The sequence below is a fragment of the Tachyglossus aculeatus genome, chromosome 14 (assembly GCF_015852505.1).
Source record: "Tachyglossus aculeatus isolate mTacAcu1 chromosome 14, mTacAcu1.pri, whole genome shotgun sequence".
Classification (NCBI taxonomy): Eukaryota; Metazoa; Chordata; class Mammalia; order Monotremata; family Tachyglossidae; genus Tachyglossus; species Tachyglossus aculeatus.
Window position 1 is genome coordinate 59,160,606 of NC_052079.1, and position 17,061 is coordinate 59,177,666.

At 52.7% G+C, this 17,061-nt stretch overlaps 1 protein-coding gene across 1 annotated transcript in view; it reads left to right on the plus strand.

Annotated features, from left to right (window-relative positions):
* ARFGAP3 (ADP ribosylation factor GTPase activating protein 3) overlaps positions 1-6,039 on the plus strand; it is a 31,424-nt gene extending 25,385 nt beyond the window's left edge. Inside the window, exons 14-16 of the mRNA XM_038756281.1 lie at positions 87-177; positions 3,852-3,973; positions 4,919-6,039. Of these exons, the coding sequence (XP_038612209.1) occupies positions 87-177; positions 3,852-3,973; positions 4,919-4,936 (231 nt within the window). The 3' untranslated portion in view covers positions 4,937-6,039. The remainder of the gene's footprint in view (positions 1-86; positions 178-3,851; positions 3,974-4,918) is intronic.
* The last annotated feature ends 11,022 nt before the right edge of the window (positions 6,040-17,061 follow it).

A 17,061-nucleotide genomic window follows, 5' to 3' on the forward strand; every position in this document is an offset into this window, starting at 1 on the left:
AGGGGGCCGGGCTCAGTGTCATCATCGTGGTTGCCGGCAGCTCCAGACCCAGGGAGAGCGCCGTTCCTTGTCCTCTTCTTTCCCAGTATGAGACAAGGGCTCGGCTGGAGAGACTATCTGCGAGCTCATCCATCAGCTCCGCCGACCTGTTCGATGACCAGAGAAAGCACCAAACAGGTATGGCAGACGGGCGTGCGGGCTGGGCATGGGAGCTGGAGGGTGGCCTCTTTGGGGCCCAGAGAGTCTTCGGGTTAGAATGCCTAGGGTCTGAAGACACGTTCACCTACCAGTCTCCTCCATTCTTGAAATGTTCCCACTCTGCAGCAGAGGCGTGGCCATGGGCCATGTTTGCTGACGCAGCCCTATCCTCGGGCCCCAATGGGGAAGGTGGCAGCGGTGGTGGCGGCAGTGACAGTGTTGGGGCTGTGGGCCGTGTTCGCTGAGGCCATGTTCGCCGTGTCCTCTGGCCCCGCTCAGGAAGGTGGTGATGGTGGTGGCGGCGCCAGTGGTGGTGTTGCTGTGGGAGGTGCTCGCTGACGCATCCCTGTTCTCGGGTCCCGCTCGGGCAAGTTTGGCCTGAAGCGGAGATGGCTCCCAGGAGGGTGAGCGGTGTCAGGACCGTGCCCGGGGATTTTCCGAGAGGTCAGTGGATACACGTCCGAACAATCCCTGATCCCGAGACACAGGGCAAAGGTCCCTGTGGGGCTGTGACCCTGGCCGGGCCGAAGCCCAACACAACAATGGCCAAACTCAACCTGACCGGAGCTCCAAGGCTCAGGAAGGTCTCAGGGGCCACTGGTCAAACAGCCAGGGCTCGGAGAGCCCCAGGCCCTGGCCTGTAGTCAGTCAGCTGCTTCGTCACGTGGCCAGGTCTGGCTTTGTGGGCAAAAGGAAAAGGAACAAAGGCAGCAGAAGGGGAGGAGTCAAGCAGCTAAAGAGAATGAGTGCGGTAACCATTTCATTAAGCCCCAGCTCTATGCCAAGCTCTGTGCTAAGTTCTGGGGGTGATTCCAAGAAATCAGTTTGGACAGGGCCTGACTCTCATGAGGTTCATAGTCTCACAGCTTTACAGATGGGAAACTGAGGCCCAGAGAGATTCAGTGACTTTGGAGTCATATAGCAGGCCGGGGAGAACAGGCATCAGAACGCAGGTCTCCTGGATCCCAGGCCACCCTGTGCTCTTTCCACAAAGCTCGGCTTGCTTCCAGGCTGTGTGTGCATTTGTGCGTGCGCGTGTGTGTGTGTGCCCAAATGTCTGAGAATGAGAGGTGTGACTGAGTGTGAGGGCCTCTGTGGACTGGGGGCCAGTAGAGCAGTGGGAGTGTGTGCACATTGCCCATATGCACACACAGTCTTTCAGGCAGGGCTCGAGACAAGCCGCCATGAACCCGGAGTCCCGGCCACCCCGTGGGAGGTGGCAAGGAACAGCTGGAGCAGGATTCCTCACCGGGAGGTGCTACTGCCTCCAGACCATTCCCAGGAATCTTTTATTTGGGCACCGGACATAAACTGCCGGCTTCCGAGTGCTGCTGAGGGGTGAGCGGTTGTGGGGAGCAACCTGTGCAGTGGGGGGACAGCCCATCTGCTGGCCTTGACAGTAAGCCAAGCATAGCCCTCTGTGGGCAGCCAGAGATGCCTAGAGACCCCTGAGAATTGGGCCGGGGGGAGCAGGGGAAAGGTGATATGGCCCTAGGCTCGGGTCTCTGGAACTGTGTGCAGCCTGTGCTTATTGCCCCCAGGCAAGAAAAAGATATTCTTGGGATCGTTCCAAAACAGTGGCCTCCCCAGAGATAATTGTGTTTGCCTCCCTGTCCAACACAGGACGACTCTTTAGCCCTTCTGGAAGCCTCAAAGCCAGAGGGGCCCAAAGCCAGCGGGGGCCCAAGGCCAGGGCAGCCACGGACTTAGGAAGATGGATGGCTATCTGGCCATCTAAGCGAGGGTTTCACTGCGATTTTCTGGTTGGAGGGATGGGGAGTAAGGCAGGGGGCTCAGAGAGGAGAGGGTGTGTGTGTTTGTGTGTCTGTGTCATAGATCACAGAGTTCATTCATTCATTCAATCATTTATTGAGCGCTTACTGTGTGCAGAGCACTGTACTAAGTGCTTGGGAAGTACAAGTTGGCAACATATAGAGACGGTCCCTACCCAACAGTGGGCTCACAGTCTAGAAGGGGGAGACAGAGAACAAAATAAAATAAGTAGAATAAATATGTACAAATAAAATAGAGTAATAAATACATACAAACATATACACAGGTGCTGTGGGGAGGGGAAGGAGGTAAGGTTGGGGGGGTGGAGAGGGGGAGGAGTGGGGGAGGAAAGAGGGGGGCACCATTACCTAGAGCCACTTTCGGGGACACACTCAGGCAGTCGACGCTCGGCCCTTGATCTCCACCTTTGGTCTCTGGGCTGTTGTTTCAGCTTTGCCAAAGGAGATTTAGTTACACAAACTAGAGTTTCATTAATTTTCACAAATCCATTTTTGGTTGCTTCTGGTCTAGAGAAGCATGATTAGAAATATTGGCTGAGCACTGAAGTCCGCAATTCCCAAAATCCTGCCCCGGCGCTTCTCCTGGCTGCAAACGTCTTGGGACCTTAGCGCCTTCCCCTGCCCCTCCCCTTCCACTCTCTCTCCTACCAGCACAAAGACTGGGTGGGTGGGGGTGGGGTGTGTGTGTATGTGTGTTTGAAAGAGAGAGAACCTATGTATGACACATGGGGACATATGACACATGGAGAAACATGGGTCTCCTGACCAAAGGCTGCAAGTTTGACCCACAAGAGGCCCCGTGACAAGCCCCAACCAAGTTGGGGTCCGGAGATCCCTCCCCCTTCCCCTGCCTTTCGTGGGCTGGTTTGGGTCTCCTCCCTTCCCCCACCTCTTTGAGAGATTTCTGGAAAGTTGGGGGCCCCAAGGTCTGGAGGGTAGGGCCACAGAGCCAGGGAGGGTGGGGCCTTGGGGCCAGGGTGGGCTGCAGAGTTTGAGGGCTGTTTCTCCATAGACGAGTTGCTATGGCTCAGACTCAAGGTGTGTGTCTGAGGTCTCTGAGGTATCCAAAGTGGGCACATGTGAGGATGGGGCTGTCTGACCTGGCCCATCAATAGGTTACAGTGTTGGTTATTACTCTGGGCCAAGCACTGAGCTAAATGCTGGGGTGCTGGAAACAGGAAGAGTTCAGCACAGACCTGTCCCACCTATCCCACGTAGCTCAAAGTCTGGGTGGGTGAGGACAGACGTAGGGTCATTTCAGAAAACGGCAGCTCCTGAAAATCCAAGAATGGGAGGCAAATGGATGATCGTGGGAGGGAGCCGACATGACGTCCTTCGGCCTTGGCTTCCAGATGGCCCCCACTGCTGCTTCCCAGGAGCTCCTGGGGGCTGGGGGGCCAACAGGGACGGGACCTAGGAGAGGAGAATTTGCCCCTTTGGCCTTGAGTCCCCCAAGTGAGGAATACCACCCTGAGTCTACCCTGTGCCCGACCCCACCCAGGGGAAGGACGCTGAGAGAGATCTGCTAGGTGCCCCTGTGGAGTTGGGAGATCAGTTGGTGGGAGTATGGGAAGGCGTCTGCTGGGGTCTTGGGTTCTGGGAGATTGAGGACTCAGTAAGTCAGTCATTGGATAGACAATATTGGCGGAGCACCTACTGGGGGCCGAGCTTTTGGAAGAGTACCCCAGAGCTAGTAGACACAGTCCCTGCTCTGGGAGCTTATAGTCTACCTTGCACAGAGCACTAGACTGAGCGTTTGGAAGAGTCCAGTAGAGTAAGTAGACACGGTCCCTGCCCACCATTTTGGGGATTGCACCCCAGCCTCAGGGAATGATGCCAGGCTGTGCCTTCTCCGCGCAGGAAACTACAACTTGAGCAGCGTGTTGCCATCGGCGCCCGACATGACCCAGTTCAAAGAAGGCGTGAGGTCCGTGGCCGGAAAGCTGTCTGTCCTTGCCAATGGGGTCATGAACTCCATTCAGGTCAGCAAAGCCTCGCGTATGCATCTCGGGGCCGGTTGCAGGGAGCCCGTAGACCCAAGAGCAGACGCAGGCGTCTGCCTCAACCTCTCCGCGCTAGAACTAGGTTGAAATCTGAGCAATGCAGCCAGACCAGACCTTTCAGCTTTGTGTTCCACAGTGGCTCCCACGGGGTGGGGTTCTGGCCACAATCTCCATCAGAACCTTAAAGCCTGGTAAGGGGCAAGGCTGGGAGCACTGTTTGCCAAGCCCTCTAGTCTGGCCCAAGAATTTTCATGGCATTCTGGGGTTGGTGGCCTGATGTTTGTGCCGGGGCTTGCCTCGGGATCATGAGCGCTTTGGCCTCAGAAGGACTTCCAGACTCGGCCCTGCTCCCTTTGGAAGGGAACAAGCAGCCAGAATCTGGCCTGGTTTCCCCAACCCCCTCCCCGCCTGCCCCATGTGCTCTGGCCTCCGGGGACTCTGGGAGCCTCCTGGCCCCAGAAAGTCTCTGGCAGGAGCAGGAGGAGGAGAGGAAGGGGACCTTTCCTTCTTGGAGGGACCCTCCCCTGGCCCCCCCATTCCCTCCTCTCCAATATTTGGCCCCAGCCAGTACAGGTAGCCTCCCGCTGTGCCCAGGCTCCCACTCTCTTCCCCCTTGCCACCCTTGGCCCTTCTAGGGAGGCCCAGCCAGGGCCCCATAGCCTCTGTGCTTTGGCTCACTGCCCCCCACCCCCTTGGCCCCCAAGACCCAGATTCTGAGGGCAGTTTGGCTGCACACATTGCGCTCTGGGGCACCACTCAGCCAGTGGCGCTCTGCTCCGGGCTCTGACTCCACGTGTGATGCCGCATTCTGGGGCATCATTCTGGCAATGATGTCATACTCCAGGGCACCATTCTGCTGGTGATGTCATACTCTAGGACACAACTCTGCCAGTGTTGATGCTACTGCTTCTGGTTTCTTCCTAGGATCGTTATGGGTCGTAAACCAACTGCCTGGGCCCCATCACCCCTCAGCGAAGTCTGGGCATCTGAGGAGAGAAAGGCCTGCATCCTGATCCCCCCCACCTGGTGATAACGCTGCCAAGCCCCCTGAAGGCTGGCTGCTCTGGGCAGGTTGTTATGCCACTTTGACAGAGACCAAGAAGAATCATTCTGAATTTTACTATTTCTTTCCCAACGGTCTTATGTAGTAATAGCTTTGTAGACATTTTTTTAATTTATGCTTTGCATCCATTCCCGGCTCCCCCCCAGTGTGTAGCTTGCCCGCGGGGTGGTGGGTGGGAGAGGCAGCCTGCTCCGGCTAGCCGGTGCCAGCGGGAGAGAGGCAGGGAAGAGATCTGGTGGGTGGGCAGGACGGCCACCCTGGGGCTGCCACCTGGGGACCTGACAGAGGTGTAGCGGAGGCTCAGACGTTGCCTTTCCCCGGCTAGACACCCTGCGGGCGAGGGCCAGAGCCACTTGGCAGACAGTGCGTTGCTGGGGCTTGGCATGGGGCCCGGGAGGTACGGGGCTCTCCCTAGGGCGGGCTGCCTGGGCTCTGGCCGAGGCTTTGAGATCAGTTCTTGTTTGTTCACAACTTGAAGCTTTCTGCGTTCTTGAAAAATGCAGTATGAGACTTCCCTAAGTGCTTTACAAATCAATAGAATGTACAGAATGGAAAGCAACTAAAAAGTAACTAAATATATATGGGGGGTGTACATATTTATGCATATGTATGTGTGTGTATATATATATATATATATATGCATATATATATACCCATACATAGAGATATATAAAGAATAGCACAGATGAGTATAGGGCTAAGTATACTAGTTGTAATTGAATATTGAGTTTGGTCCAGTATTTTTACTGTAATTTTGCATTTCCAAATATTTCAGACTGGGTTTTCACAGGTGAAGAACTGTAGCTTGGTTGTGATTTAGACACAACCTGGAACGTATTGTTCTGCTACACAAAATATATTCAAAATCTGGTGGACCCCAAATTGGCTTCAACTGAATGACATTTTTATGGGTCTTTTTCTTACCCCCAAATCTTTCTTCTGTCAGACTTCCGAATCCAATAAATGCAGTGGCAATGGGTCATTTGGTCTTTGTATCTGGCATGCCGGTTTCCAGCAAAATACAAATGTGACACATGGGTGCAGCTTTTGAGAGCCTCTGGACTGTGAAGGGGAGCCCTCCCGACTGAGGATCTGGGCCGTAAGGGTAGGCCCTCCTGGCCAAAGGTCTGGGCCACCAAGCTGAATGTTCGAGTGCCGGGTGGGGCCGGGGCCACGGCGCTGTGGGGCGTCAGGTGGTAGTGGAGGCAGAGACGTGGCTGGGAGCCCCTCAGCTACTGGTCCTGACTCCCCCCACTCTGGGATCCGGCCCAGGTCACTGAAATGGGGCACGCCCGCCGCCCTCCCCTCCCCGGCTCCTGGCCTTCCCCACTGGATGGAAACAACCATGCGACCTCACCAGCTGTGTGGCTGCAGGCAGCAGGTCCCGAAACGCACCCCCGAACCCCGGGGCAAGGGAAGACCCCAGCCCAGAACCCTTCTTTGGCCGCGGCTGTGGCCTTCATCTGAGGGGGATGTGGACGTTTCCAGACACCCGGCTTCCCAGCTGCCTGGCAGGAGCCACCTGGGTAGGCCCAGCGCTCGACTTCCTCCACCCGCCCACCCCGGGGCTCGGAGCTGTACCAGAGGGGAAGGACAGGGGTGGGAGCAGGTAGGATGGGAGCGCGGAACCATGAGCCCAGGTCACTGACCGACCCTGCTGGAAGAGCATCTGGGGGATCCACTATGGTCTCTGCTGCCTCTCAGAGAGACCCTGGGGCAGTCCTAGGGCAGATGGGCGTGCAGGCAGGGCCTGGGGAAGTGTGAGCTGGGCGCCATCTTCGCAGGCTTCTGCTGGAACCGGTGGGAGCTGGCAGCCTGTGGGGTAAGGAGCATTGGCAGATTGTACTCCCAGAGAGCAAGCCAGAGGGGAGCGTGTGCCTGGGGCCTCAGGAGGATGTGTGCCCAAGCACTTAGTACAGTGCTCTGCACACAGTAAGCAGTCAACAAGTGTGATTGCTCGCTGCTACCTGAAATCTCATGTTCCTGGCGGATCATGGACTGTGTGGAGCGGGGACGGGGTGAGCTCCAAGCTGGCCCGTGGATTCTCCCAGAAAACCTGGCCAACACAGGCCATCAGCTCCCCTTGCAGGGGCTCTGGGCCAGCCCAGGGCAGATGCCAACTGCTGCAGCCCGACACCAAGAGTTCTAGGGGCATTCCTCACTGGGGAAGGTCAACTTTAAATGGCGGTTTGCAGGTAAGCCCCCATCTATCCTCCAAGGTCAGTGTGTCCTGTCCAAAACAAGGAGCTTGGGTCAGGTCTAGAAATTGGGCTGCCCTCACTGCCAGTGAAGCAGAGCCACCCAACCAGAGGAAAGCAGGGATGCATAGTGGGCCGGGCTGGGCTGGGCTGGGCCTGTTCACCTTGGTCTGTGCAGCCATGCTGGAGGCCTGGATGCAAGTGTCGGCATTCACTTCCTCAGCCCTGAGAAACTCATCCACCTCAATCAATCAGTGGTCTCAACTGTGTGTACAGCACTGTACTGAGCATTTGTGAGAGTGCAACACGAGTGGTAGACAAATTGCCAGCCTATCAGGAGCTTACAGTCCAGAGGGGGAGACAAACATTAAAATAAATTATGGAAATGAACATAAGTCCCATGGGGCCGAGAATGGGGTGAATAAAGGGTACAAATCCAAGTGCAAGAGTGATACAAAAGGGAGAATGCATGGGGGAAATGCAGGTACAGTCAGGGAAGGCCTTCTGGAGGAGATGTAATTTTAATAAGGCTATGAAGGTGCGGAGAGTGGTCTGGTGGTTATGAAGTAGGAGGGACTTCCAGGCCAGAGGGAGGATGTGGGCAAGGGTTCAGTGGTGAGATAGATGAGATTGAGGTACAGGGAATAGGTTGGTGTTAGAGGGACCAAGTGAGCATGCTATGTTGTAGTAAGAAATCATTGAAGTAAGATGATAATTAGTATTGTATTTAAGTGCTTACTATGTGTCCAGTGCTGTGCAAGTGTTAGGGTATATACAAATCAATCAGTTTGGACACATTCCCTGTACCACATGGGGCACACAGTCTAAGTAGGAAAGAGGGGAACAGGTATTGAATCCCATTTTACAGTTGAGGAAACCAAGGCACAAAGAAGAGATGTGAATTTCCTAAGGGCACAGAGCTGGCAAATCTATTCTGCCTTTTTTTAAAGTGGTATTTGTTAAGCACTTTCTATAATAATAATGGTATTTGTTAAGTGCTTACTATGTGCCAAGCACTGTTCTAAGCCCTGGGGTAGATACAAGGCAATCAGGTTATCCCACGTGGGGCTCACAGCCTTCATTCCCATTTTACAGATGAGGTAACTGAGGCACAGAGAAGTGAAGTGACTTGCCCAAGATCACACAGCTGACAAGTGGCAGAGCTGGGATTAGAACCCATGACCTCTGACTCCCAAGCCCAGGCTTTTCCCACCAAGCCACGCCGCTTCTAGCTTGTATCTTGCTAGATACAAGCTAGTCAGATTGGACACAGTCCATATCAGCGCTTAGAACAGTGCTTTGCACATAGTAAGCGCTTAATAAATGCCATTATTATTATTATGTCCCACAGGGGGCTCCCGGTCTTAATCCCATTTTACAGATGAGGTAAATCAGGCCTGGAGAAGTTAAGTGACTTGCCCAAGTTAACACAGCAAAATGGAGGGAGCCAGGATCAGAACCCAGGACCTTCTGACTCCCAGGACCATGCTCTATCCAATTGGCCACACCGCTTTCCCAGGCCACGTTGCTTTAAAGCGGATGGTAAAGAATTTCTGTTGTTGCAGAGGTGGATGAGCAACTACTGGAGGTTCCTGAGTGGGGAAACGTGGACTGAACAGTGTTTTAGAAAAATGATCTGGGCTGCAGAGTGAAGTATGGACTGGAGTGAGGAGAGACAGGAGGCAAGGAGGCTGATGCAATAGTCAAGGTAGGATAGGATAAGTGCTTGGATCAGTGTAGTAGCAGTTTGGATGGAGAGGAAACTGGATTTTAGCAATGTTGTGAAGGTAGAACCAACAGGACTTGGTGACAGATTGTTATGGGGATTGAATAAGAGAGATGAGTCACGGATGATGCCGATGTTAAGGACTTATGAGACAGGGAGGATGCCGATGCCGTCTACAGCAATGGAAAAGTTGGGTGGGGGAAAGGGTTTCGGTGGAAAGATGAGTTCTGTTCTAGACGTTCATTCATTCAATCGTATTTATTGAACGCTTATTGTGTGCAGAGCACTGTACTAAGCACTTGGGAAGTACAAGTTGGCAACATATAGAGACGGTCCCTACCCAACAATGGGCTCACAGTCTAGAAGGGGGAGACAGACAACAAAACAAAACGTATTAACAAAGTAAAATAAATAGAATACGTGCAAGTAAAATAGAGTAATAAATATGTACAAACATATATACGTGTATACAGGTGCTGTGGGGAGGGGAAGGAGGTAAGGTGGGGGGTATGGGGAGGAGGGGGAGAGGAAGGAAGGGGCTCAGTCTGGGAAGGCCTCCTGGAGGAGGTGAGCTCTCAGTAGGGCTTTGAAGGGAGGAAGAGAGCTAGCCTGGCGGATGTGTGGAGAGAGGGCATTCCAGGCCAGGGGGAGGACGTGGGCCGGGGGTCGATGGCGGGACAGGCGAGAACGAGGCACAGTGAGGAGGTTAGCGGCAGAGGAGCCAAGGGTGCGGGCTGGGCTGTAGAAGGAAAGAAGGGAGGTGACGTAGGAGGGTGCAAGGTGATGGAGAGCCTTGAAGCCGAGAGTGAGGAGTCTTTGCCTGATGCGTAGGTTGACTGGTAGCCACTGGAGGTTTTTGAGGAGGGGAGTAACGTGCCCAGAGCGTTTCTACACAAAGACGATCTGGGCAGCAGCGTGAAGTATAGATTGAAGTGGGGAGAGACAGGAGGATGGGAGATCGGAGAGGAGGCTGATGGCAGCAATCCAGTAGGGATGGGATGAGAGATTGAACCAGCAGGGTAGCACACAGTAAGCGCTCAATAAATACGATTGTGAATATAGGACAGATTATCACTCTCCCCACCTTTAAATCCTAATTAAAAGCACATCTCCAAGAGGCCTTCCCAGGCTAATCTCTCATTTCCTTTAGTTCTTCGCTGTTCTGTGTTGCACTTGCACTTGGATTTGTATCCTTTAAGGATTTGATATCCACCGTACCCTCAACTCCACAGCACTTTTGTACGTCTGTAATTAATTTTAATGTCTGTCTCCCCCTCTGGATTGTAAATTCATTGTGGGCAGGGAACATGTCTACCAACTCCTTTGGGTGGTACTTTCCCAAGAGCTTAATACAGTGCCCTGCACACGGTGAGTGCTCAGTAAATAATGACTGATAGATGAGAAATGAACCCACCTCGCTGCCTCACTGTATGGGTTGGGGGGGCCAGGGCAGTGTGTTTGGGGGTGGGGGTGGGGCTGGACCAGGAAGGGAGCCCGGGCAGGGAGGCAGAGGGCTACAAGGTCATTCTGTCAGAATGACAATGCCAATTGACAGAGCAATTCCACACCTGTTGACAGCAATCCACCTTCCTCTAAGGGAGGAAATGGAGGCAAAAAGCACTGGGTCGGGACCCTTGGGAAGTATGGCCTGAGATGGAAGGAGAGTGTTGGCGCGAAGGACCCTCTCGCTCTCACCGTCCCTGTTCCCGTCCCTCCCAGGGGGAGCTGAGGGAGAGGGGAGGGGGCTCTGCTCAAGGGGGACCTACAGCACAGCACCCATCCAGGCAAGGGGATGGTCAGCCACTCAGCCATCTAGAGAGAGGAAGGGTTCTCGCTCTGCAGTGAGGAGGCTTGGGGCAGTCCGGGCCCAGGCCCAGCCCTCGCCCCCGCCCCCTGACACACAAGCCAGGACTCAGCCCTAGACATATGCTTAACTGGGGCCACAGGCAGGCACAAGCCCACAGTGTGGGAATGGTGGTATATATGTATGTGTACATATGTATACATATATATGTATACATATATATGTGTATGTGTATATGTGTATGCAGATATGCATATGTGTATGCATATGTATGTATGCATGCAAATGTGTGTATATATGCATGCATATGTGTATATATGTGTACGTATATATGCACATATGTGTATATATGTGCGTGTGTGTACATATATGTATATGTATATACATATATGTGTGTGTTTGTATGTATTTATTACTCTATTTTATTTGTACATATTTATTCTATTTATTTTATTTTGTTAATATGTTTTGTTCTCTGTCTGCCCCTTCTAGACTGTGAGCCCACTGTTGGGTAGGGACCGCCTCTATATGTTGCCAACTAGTACTTCCCAAGCGCTTAGTACAGTGCTCTGCACACGGTAAGCGCTCAATAAATACGATTGAATGAATGAATGAATGGTAGGGTGGAGGGTAGGGTGCCCCATTCACCCACCACCACAGCCCACTGCCAGAAGGTGCTGCAGCCTCATACATGCAAACATGCATATGTACACACACACACATGTGCACACACACACACACGTATCCTGGCCCAGTTTCCTCCACAGAATGGTGTGCCCAAGTTCTCCAAGTGACCCAGCAACCCCACCACCCTCTGTGGGGCCTCTCTGCCCCAGTGGTGGTCTGAGAGCTGTGCCAGGCAGATAAGCTAGTCTGGATTTGGACTCCAGGAACCAGTCAGGACCGGGCAGTGTCTGAGCAACTGTGCACACCACGGTTTCCACCCTCAGGAAAGCCAGGAGCTGGTCACTCAATGTCCAGCTGGGTCCTGGGAGCATTAAACCCAGGCACAATGATCAGGTGACCAGGTGGTGCCCACCCCCACCCTCAACCCTACACCCTTAAGCACAATGGTCCCCTAGGTGACTAGGTAGCTTCATCCCACCTCACATGCTTACACACACACACACACACACACCCACCCACCCCCCCTTCCCCCACCCTGAGCAAAGAGCTCTTTAAGAGCAGAAGCTTGGAAGCAGATAAAGGGGCCCGGTAAACACATTAATTAAAGAACAAAGACAGCTGCAGTCTGCAGTGGCTGGTGCCCGTTCTGTTCCCAGAGCATCTGTGAATGCATATCGCTCCCCTCCATCCCCCGGGGCTGTCTCCTGGGGCCAAGGCACCACTCTGCCCAGGGCTCTGGCAGTCCACAGGGCTCCAAGCACTCTTCCCTCCCATCCCATCCCCTCCCCACCCCACCCCACCCCAGAGTCCAAACCTTCCATGCTCAGCCCTAGTTGAGGGGTTCCCGATTTAACTAGCAAAGATAGGCAGACTTGGCCAGGTTCTAGAGAGGCTGTGTGTCTCCTCTTCCTCCTCCTCCTCCTCTGAGGCCCCTCTTCTTGGGTCAGCCTGTCTGTCTATCCCTCCCTTCCTGTTTCCTCTCAAGGATACTGCTGTTTTGTCCTCTCTCCTCTCTGTCTCAGCTGGTCTCTGGGCACCTCTCCCATCTCCCTCCACTGCTGCTGCTCCTGAGCCCTCTGTCCTCCTCTTTCTCCTCTCTATCCCTCTCCTCTTCATCCTTTCCATGGCTTTGCTTCTGATCCCCTCCCTCCCATTGCCCCGGCTCCCTGGCCTCTGAGAGCGACCACTGAGCAAGGCATTAAACTCAATTGGTCAGCACACACATGCCCACATGCATATGCACTCGTGTGTACACATGTGCATGCATGCACACACACATATGTTATAGCCTAGTGGAAAGAGCACAGACCTGGAAGTCAGAGGAACTGGTTTCCAATCCCCACTCCCTGACTTGCCTTCTATGGGTCCCGGGAAAATCACTTAACTTCTCTGTGCCTCAGTTTCCTCAACTGCAAAATGGGAATTCAGTACCTTGTTCTCCCTCTTATAGGGTCAGAGGCCATGTCTGACCTAATTATTATTATTGTACTAATTATCTTAGTACAATGCTTGGTACATAGAAAATGTTTAATAACACAATTATTATTATCCTTGTTTTTACACACCACACACACACAGTGTGTCTCTCTCTCTCTCTCTCTCTCTCTCTCTCTCTCTCTCTCTCTCTCTCTCTCTCTCCCTCTCCCTCTCCCTCTCTCCCTTCCCCATTTTGGTTTGTGATCTTCTTAGTCATTATTGCTTCCTAGTAACCTGAGATATGTTTTCTTAGTAGTTTCATTTTTTTCCCCAGCATGAAGGTTGGTTGGAAAATGCATTATTGATGACTGGGCCGTCAAGTCATTGCCCAGAGGGCAAGGCGGTGAGGGGGCGGAGGGCGGCGCTGGGCATGGTTAGGCAGGAAAGGGGTGGGTTGGACATAGCCAGGCACGGAGTGGATAGGGTCGGGTCAGATCCAATTTATTTGTTCCACGGTAGATAGGGTTGACAGGAACTGGTGTCTGGCCTCCCAACACGGCCGTGGCTCAGTTAATACCTGGGCCGGCCACAAGCTTGTCCATTGCTCCCCCATCCCTCCTGGCAGGACCCAGGCCATACTCCCAGGCCCAGCACAGTGGCTCATGGAGCAGAATTTGGCAAAGACCAGTCATCGGTACTCAGAGTGGGTCTTTTTGGCCAGTTCTGAGGGGCTACGGGAGAGCAGGGAGGCTAAGTGAAAGGAGAGATACCTGCTCAGAGAGACATCTCTGAGGTAACTGGGAGTGGAGCCATTCAAAGATTTCCCAGAGACAGTGCATTGTTGTCTCTCATTCTCCTCGCCCATCCCTCCCGGCAGAACTAAGTTAAAGTGAGCATCGTTTTGATGCTAGGGGACGGACTCATGATCATGACCTTATTTGTGATCTTCTTTGTCTAATATTTTGTCTGACCCATAAGTGACACAGGTGGAACTATGATCCAGGTCGCATAACTGATGAGAAGACTGGCCTACTCCACCACTCTGTAGACCTATCGTTTGGTCTGGAGCCTGGTAGCACACACTGTGACACTCTCCCAGAGGATGTGCTGGCCTTCTTTCTGTTTTCTATTTCCCTGTCTGTCACTGTGTCATTGGTCAGCCTGCTGCTATGGTAGCAGAATTCTGCAACAGCTTTAAGCTCTGTGTCGTCAATATAGATTTTGGAGTTGGGTGTGGCTTTCCAAGCACAGGTTGGTCCGTGACCTCGGTTTTCCTTAGACTTGTCAGCCCCTAGCATCTGGCTGATTTGGGGAAGTGGTTTACAATTCACTGCAGGTCTCCTTGGGGATTGGTACCTGCAAGGCAGCTTCCAGGGGAGCTTCTCTGCCACCGAGATAGAGGCAAGCAGAAAGGGGCTGCTGGGTGGGCAATGAACTTGGGTGGAGACCCTGCAGGTGGGGTTCATTCAGTTGTAATTTGGGCATTGTTGGCTTTTTTTCCTCATTCATCCATTCAGTCGTATTTATTAAGCCCTTACTGTGTTCCTTCCCTTCTTTGGAAAGCTGTGGGTGAAAAGAGGGTTGGAGGGATGGACAAAATAGGGAATTTCAAGGCCAAGGCTAAGAGATAAAAATTATCTCTGGACAGTACTGTAGCAGCCCCCCCCCCCTCCCCCTGCCCCTTTCTGGATAATGCAGCAGCAGACCACCTCTCTAGATAATGGGACAGAAGTTCCCCCCTATTTTTAGATGGCGCAGTGGTAGTTCCCCTCTTTCTTGATCAGGTGGAGAATCCCCCTTGTTTCTGGACAATGTGGCAGCAGGAGCTCTCTTGGTGATGTAGCCATGGGCTAGCCACGTGCTTGAGATTTCAGGTCTAACTCCAGGAGGAGGTCAGGGCTCAGAATCCCCTCAAACGCCACCCATACCCCGACCTCTGGCTTCTCAAAAACTCTGAGAGGTTTTGTGGGACAGAGAATAGTCTGAATGAGTTGCTGTTTAATGGACATGTTCGCTCTTTCTCTTTCACTGACCTCTTAATTGAACTCAGGCCTCAGGAAGGACCTGGAGAGGTCATCTAATCCATCCTCCTGCCTTCAGCCAAGGCCTCAGCTAACTCACCCAAGTAAGAGGCAGATATTTCCTGTTCTTAGAACATTCCCTGACTTCCCTGGGAAAGCCTTCCCTAATACCACCCATTGTAGGGAAGTGGGAGTGGGGGGATCTCTGGAGAGATTGAGCTAATGAGAGCCCAGCGACTGTTGGCACGGTGAGGGCCCCACCCTGCCATAGTAAACTATCAAAAGTACTTTGGCAGCAGCCCTGGGCTGGTTTCACACTCAGAGCTTGGACTATAGGAACACCATATTTCTGGGGTGATGCAAGCCTGTTGGAGATCACCCCCAGGGCTCCAGGGACAAGGACACAGAGAAGCAGCATGGCCCAGTGGCAACAGCATGGACTTGGGAGTCAGAGGATGTGGGTGCTAATTCTGACTCCTCAACTTGTCTGCTGTGTGACCTTGGGCAAGTCACTTAACTTCTCTGTGCCTAAGTTGCCTCATCTGTAAAATGGGGATTAAAACTGTGAGCCCCATGTGAGACAGGGACTGTGTCCAACCTGATTACCTTGTATCTACCACAGCACTTAGAAGAGTGCTTGGCACATAGTAAGCGCTTAACGAATACTATCCTTATTATTATTATCATTATCATTATTACAATCATCATCATCATTATGGTGGAATCCTGGCCGGAAAACCTTGGTTTGGGAGTGGTCATGTCCTGCTTCCTAGATGGTGTAGGAAGAACTCCACCGACTGGCACCTCCTTGTACCTCCTAAGGAGACCCTTAGGAGTGGCTACCAATCAACCTACGCATCAGGCAAAAACTCCTCACCCTCGTCTTCAAGGCTGTCCATCACCTCGCCCCCTCCTACCTCACCTCCCTTCTCTCCTTCTCCAGTCCAGCCTGCACCCGCCACTCCTCTGCCGCTAATCTTCTCACTGGGCCTCGTTCTCGCCTGTCCCGCCGTCAACCCCCAGCCCACGTCCTTCCCCTGGCCTGGAATGCCCTCCCTCTGCACATCCGCCAAGCTAGCTCTCTTCCTCCCTTCAAGGCCCTATTGAGAGCTCACCTCCTCCAGGAGGCCTTCCCAGACTGAGCCCCTTCTCCCCCTCCTCCCCCTTCCCATCCCCCCTGCCTTACCTCCTTCCCCTCCCCACAGGACCTGTATATATGTACATATGTTTGTACTTATTTATTACTCTATTTATTTTATTTGTACATATTTATTCTATTTATTTTATTTTGTTAATATGTTTTGTTCTCTGGCTCCCCTTTCTAGACTGTGAGCCCACTGTTGGGTAGGGACCGTCTCTATGTGTTGCCAACTTGTACTTCCCAAGTGTTTAGTACAGTGCTCTGCATACAGTAAGCGCTCAATAAGAAAGATTGAATGAATGAATGAATGACCTGGCCTGGCCCCCTGCAGTGAATTTGGTGAATGTTTGGTGTGAGGAGTTTAAAGGCATATTGGATTGAGCAATGCCTTCTTGGATCAGACCAATGGTCCATCCAGCCCAAAGTTCTGACTCTGACCATGGCCCTGGGATATTTGCCCTCCTGGACACCTACTTTCATTGTTAGGGAAGGGCCATCCAACACTCTGACTCTCCCCTCTCCATCCCTAACTCTTCCCCAGGGATCCAATGATTGTGGAAAATAAATTATTGATAGGCCCAGGGCAGATGCTCATCCAGGGATCCTTCCAAACTCCTGGGGACCTGCCAGTGTTCCTGACTGCCCAGCTCCCCATGTTCACCCCGTGCCCACCCCTGAGCTGAGCAAGTCATGTTTTCTGTTTCCTGCTGATTGCCTGAACTGCCCTCTGGCTCTGGCAGCCTAGTGCTCGGAGATGGTTGCTGCCTCAGTGCCTCTCTAGCTTCTCCAATCGAGCTGCCTCAGTGCCTCTCTAGCTTCTCCAATCGATCAGTGATATTTAGACTGTGACTTTTAGACTGTGAGCCCACTGTTGGGTAGGGACTGTCTCTATGTGTTGCCAATTTGTACTTCCCAAGCGCTTAGTACAATGCTCTGCACATAGTAAGCGCTCAATAAATACGATTGATTGATTGATTGATTGATTTACTAGGTGCTTATTGTGTGCAGAGCCCTGTACTAAGCACTCGGGAGAGTACGATATGGTAGGTACGGTGGACACAATTCTGTAAG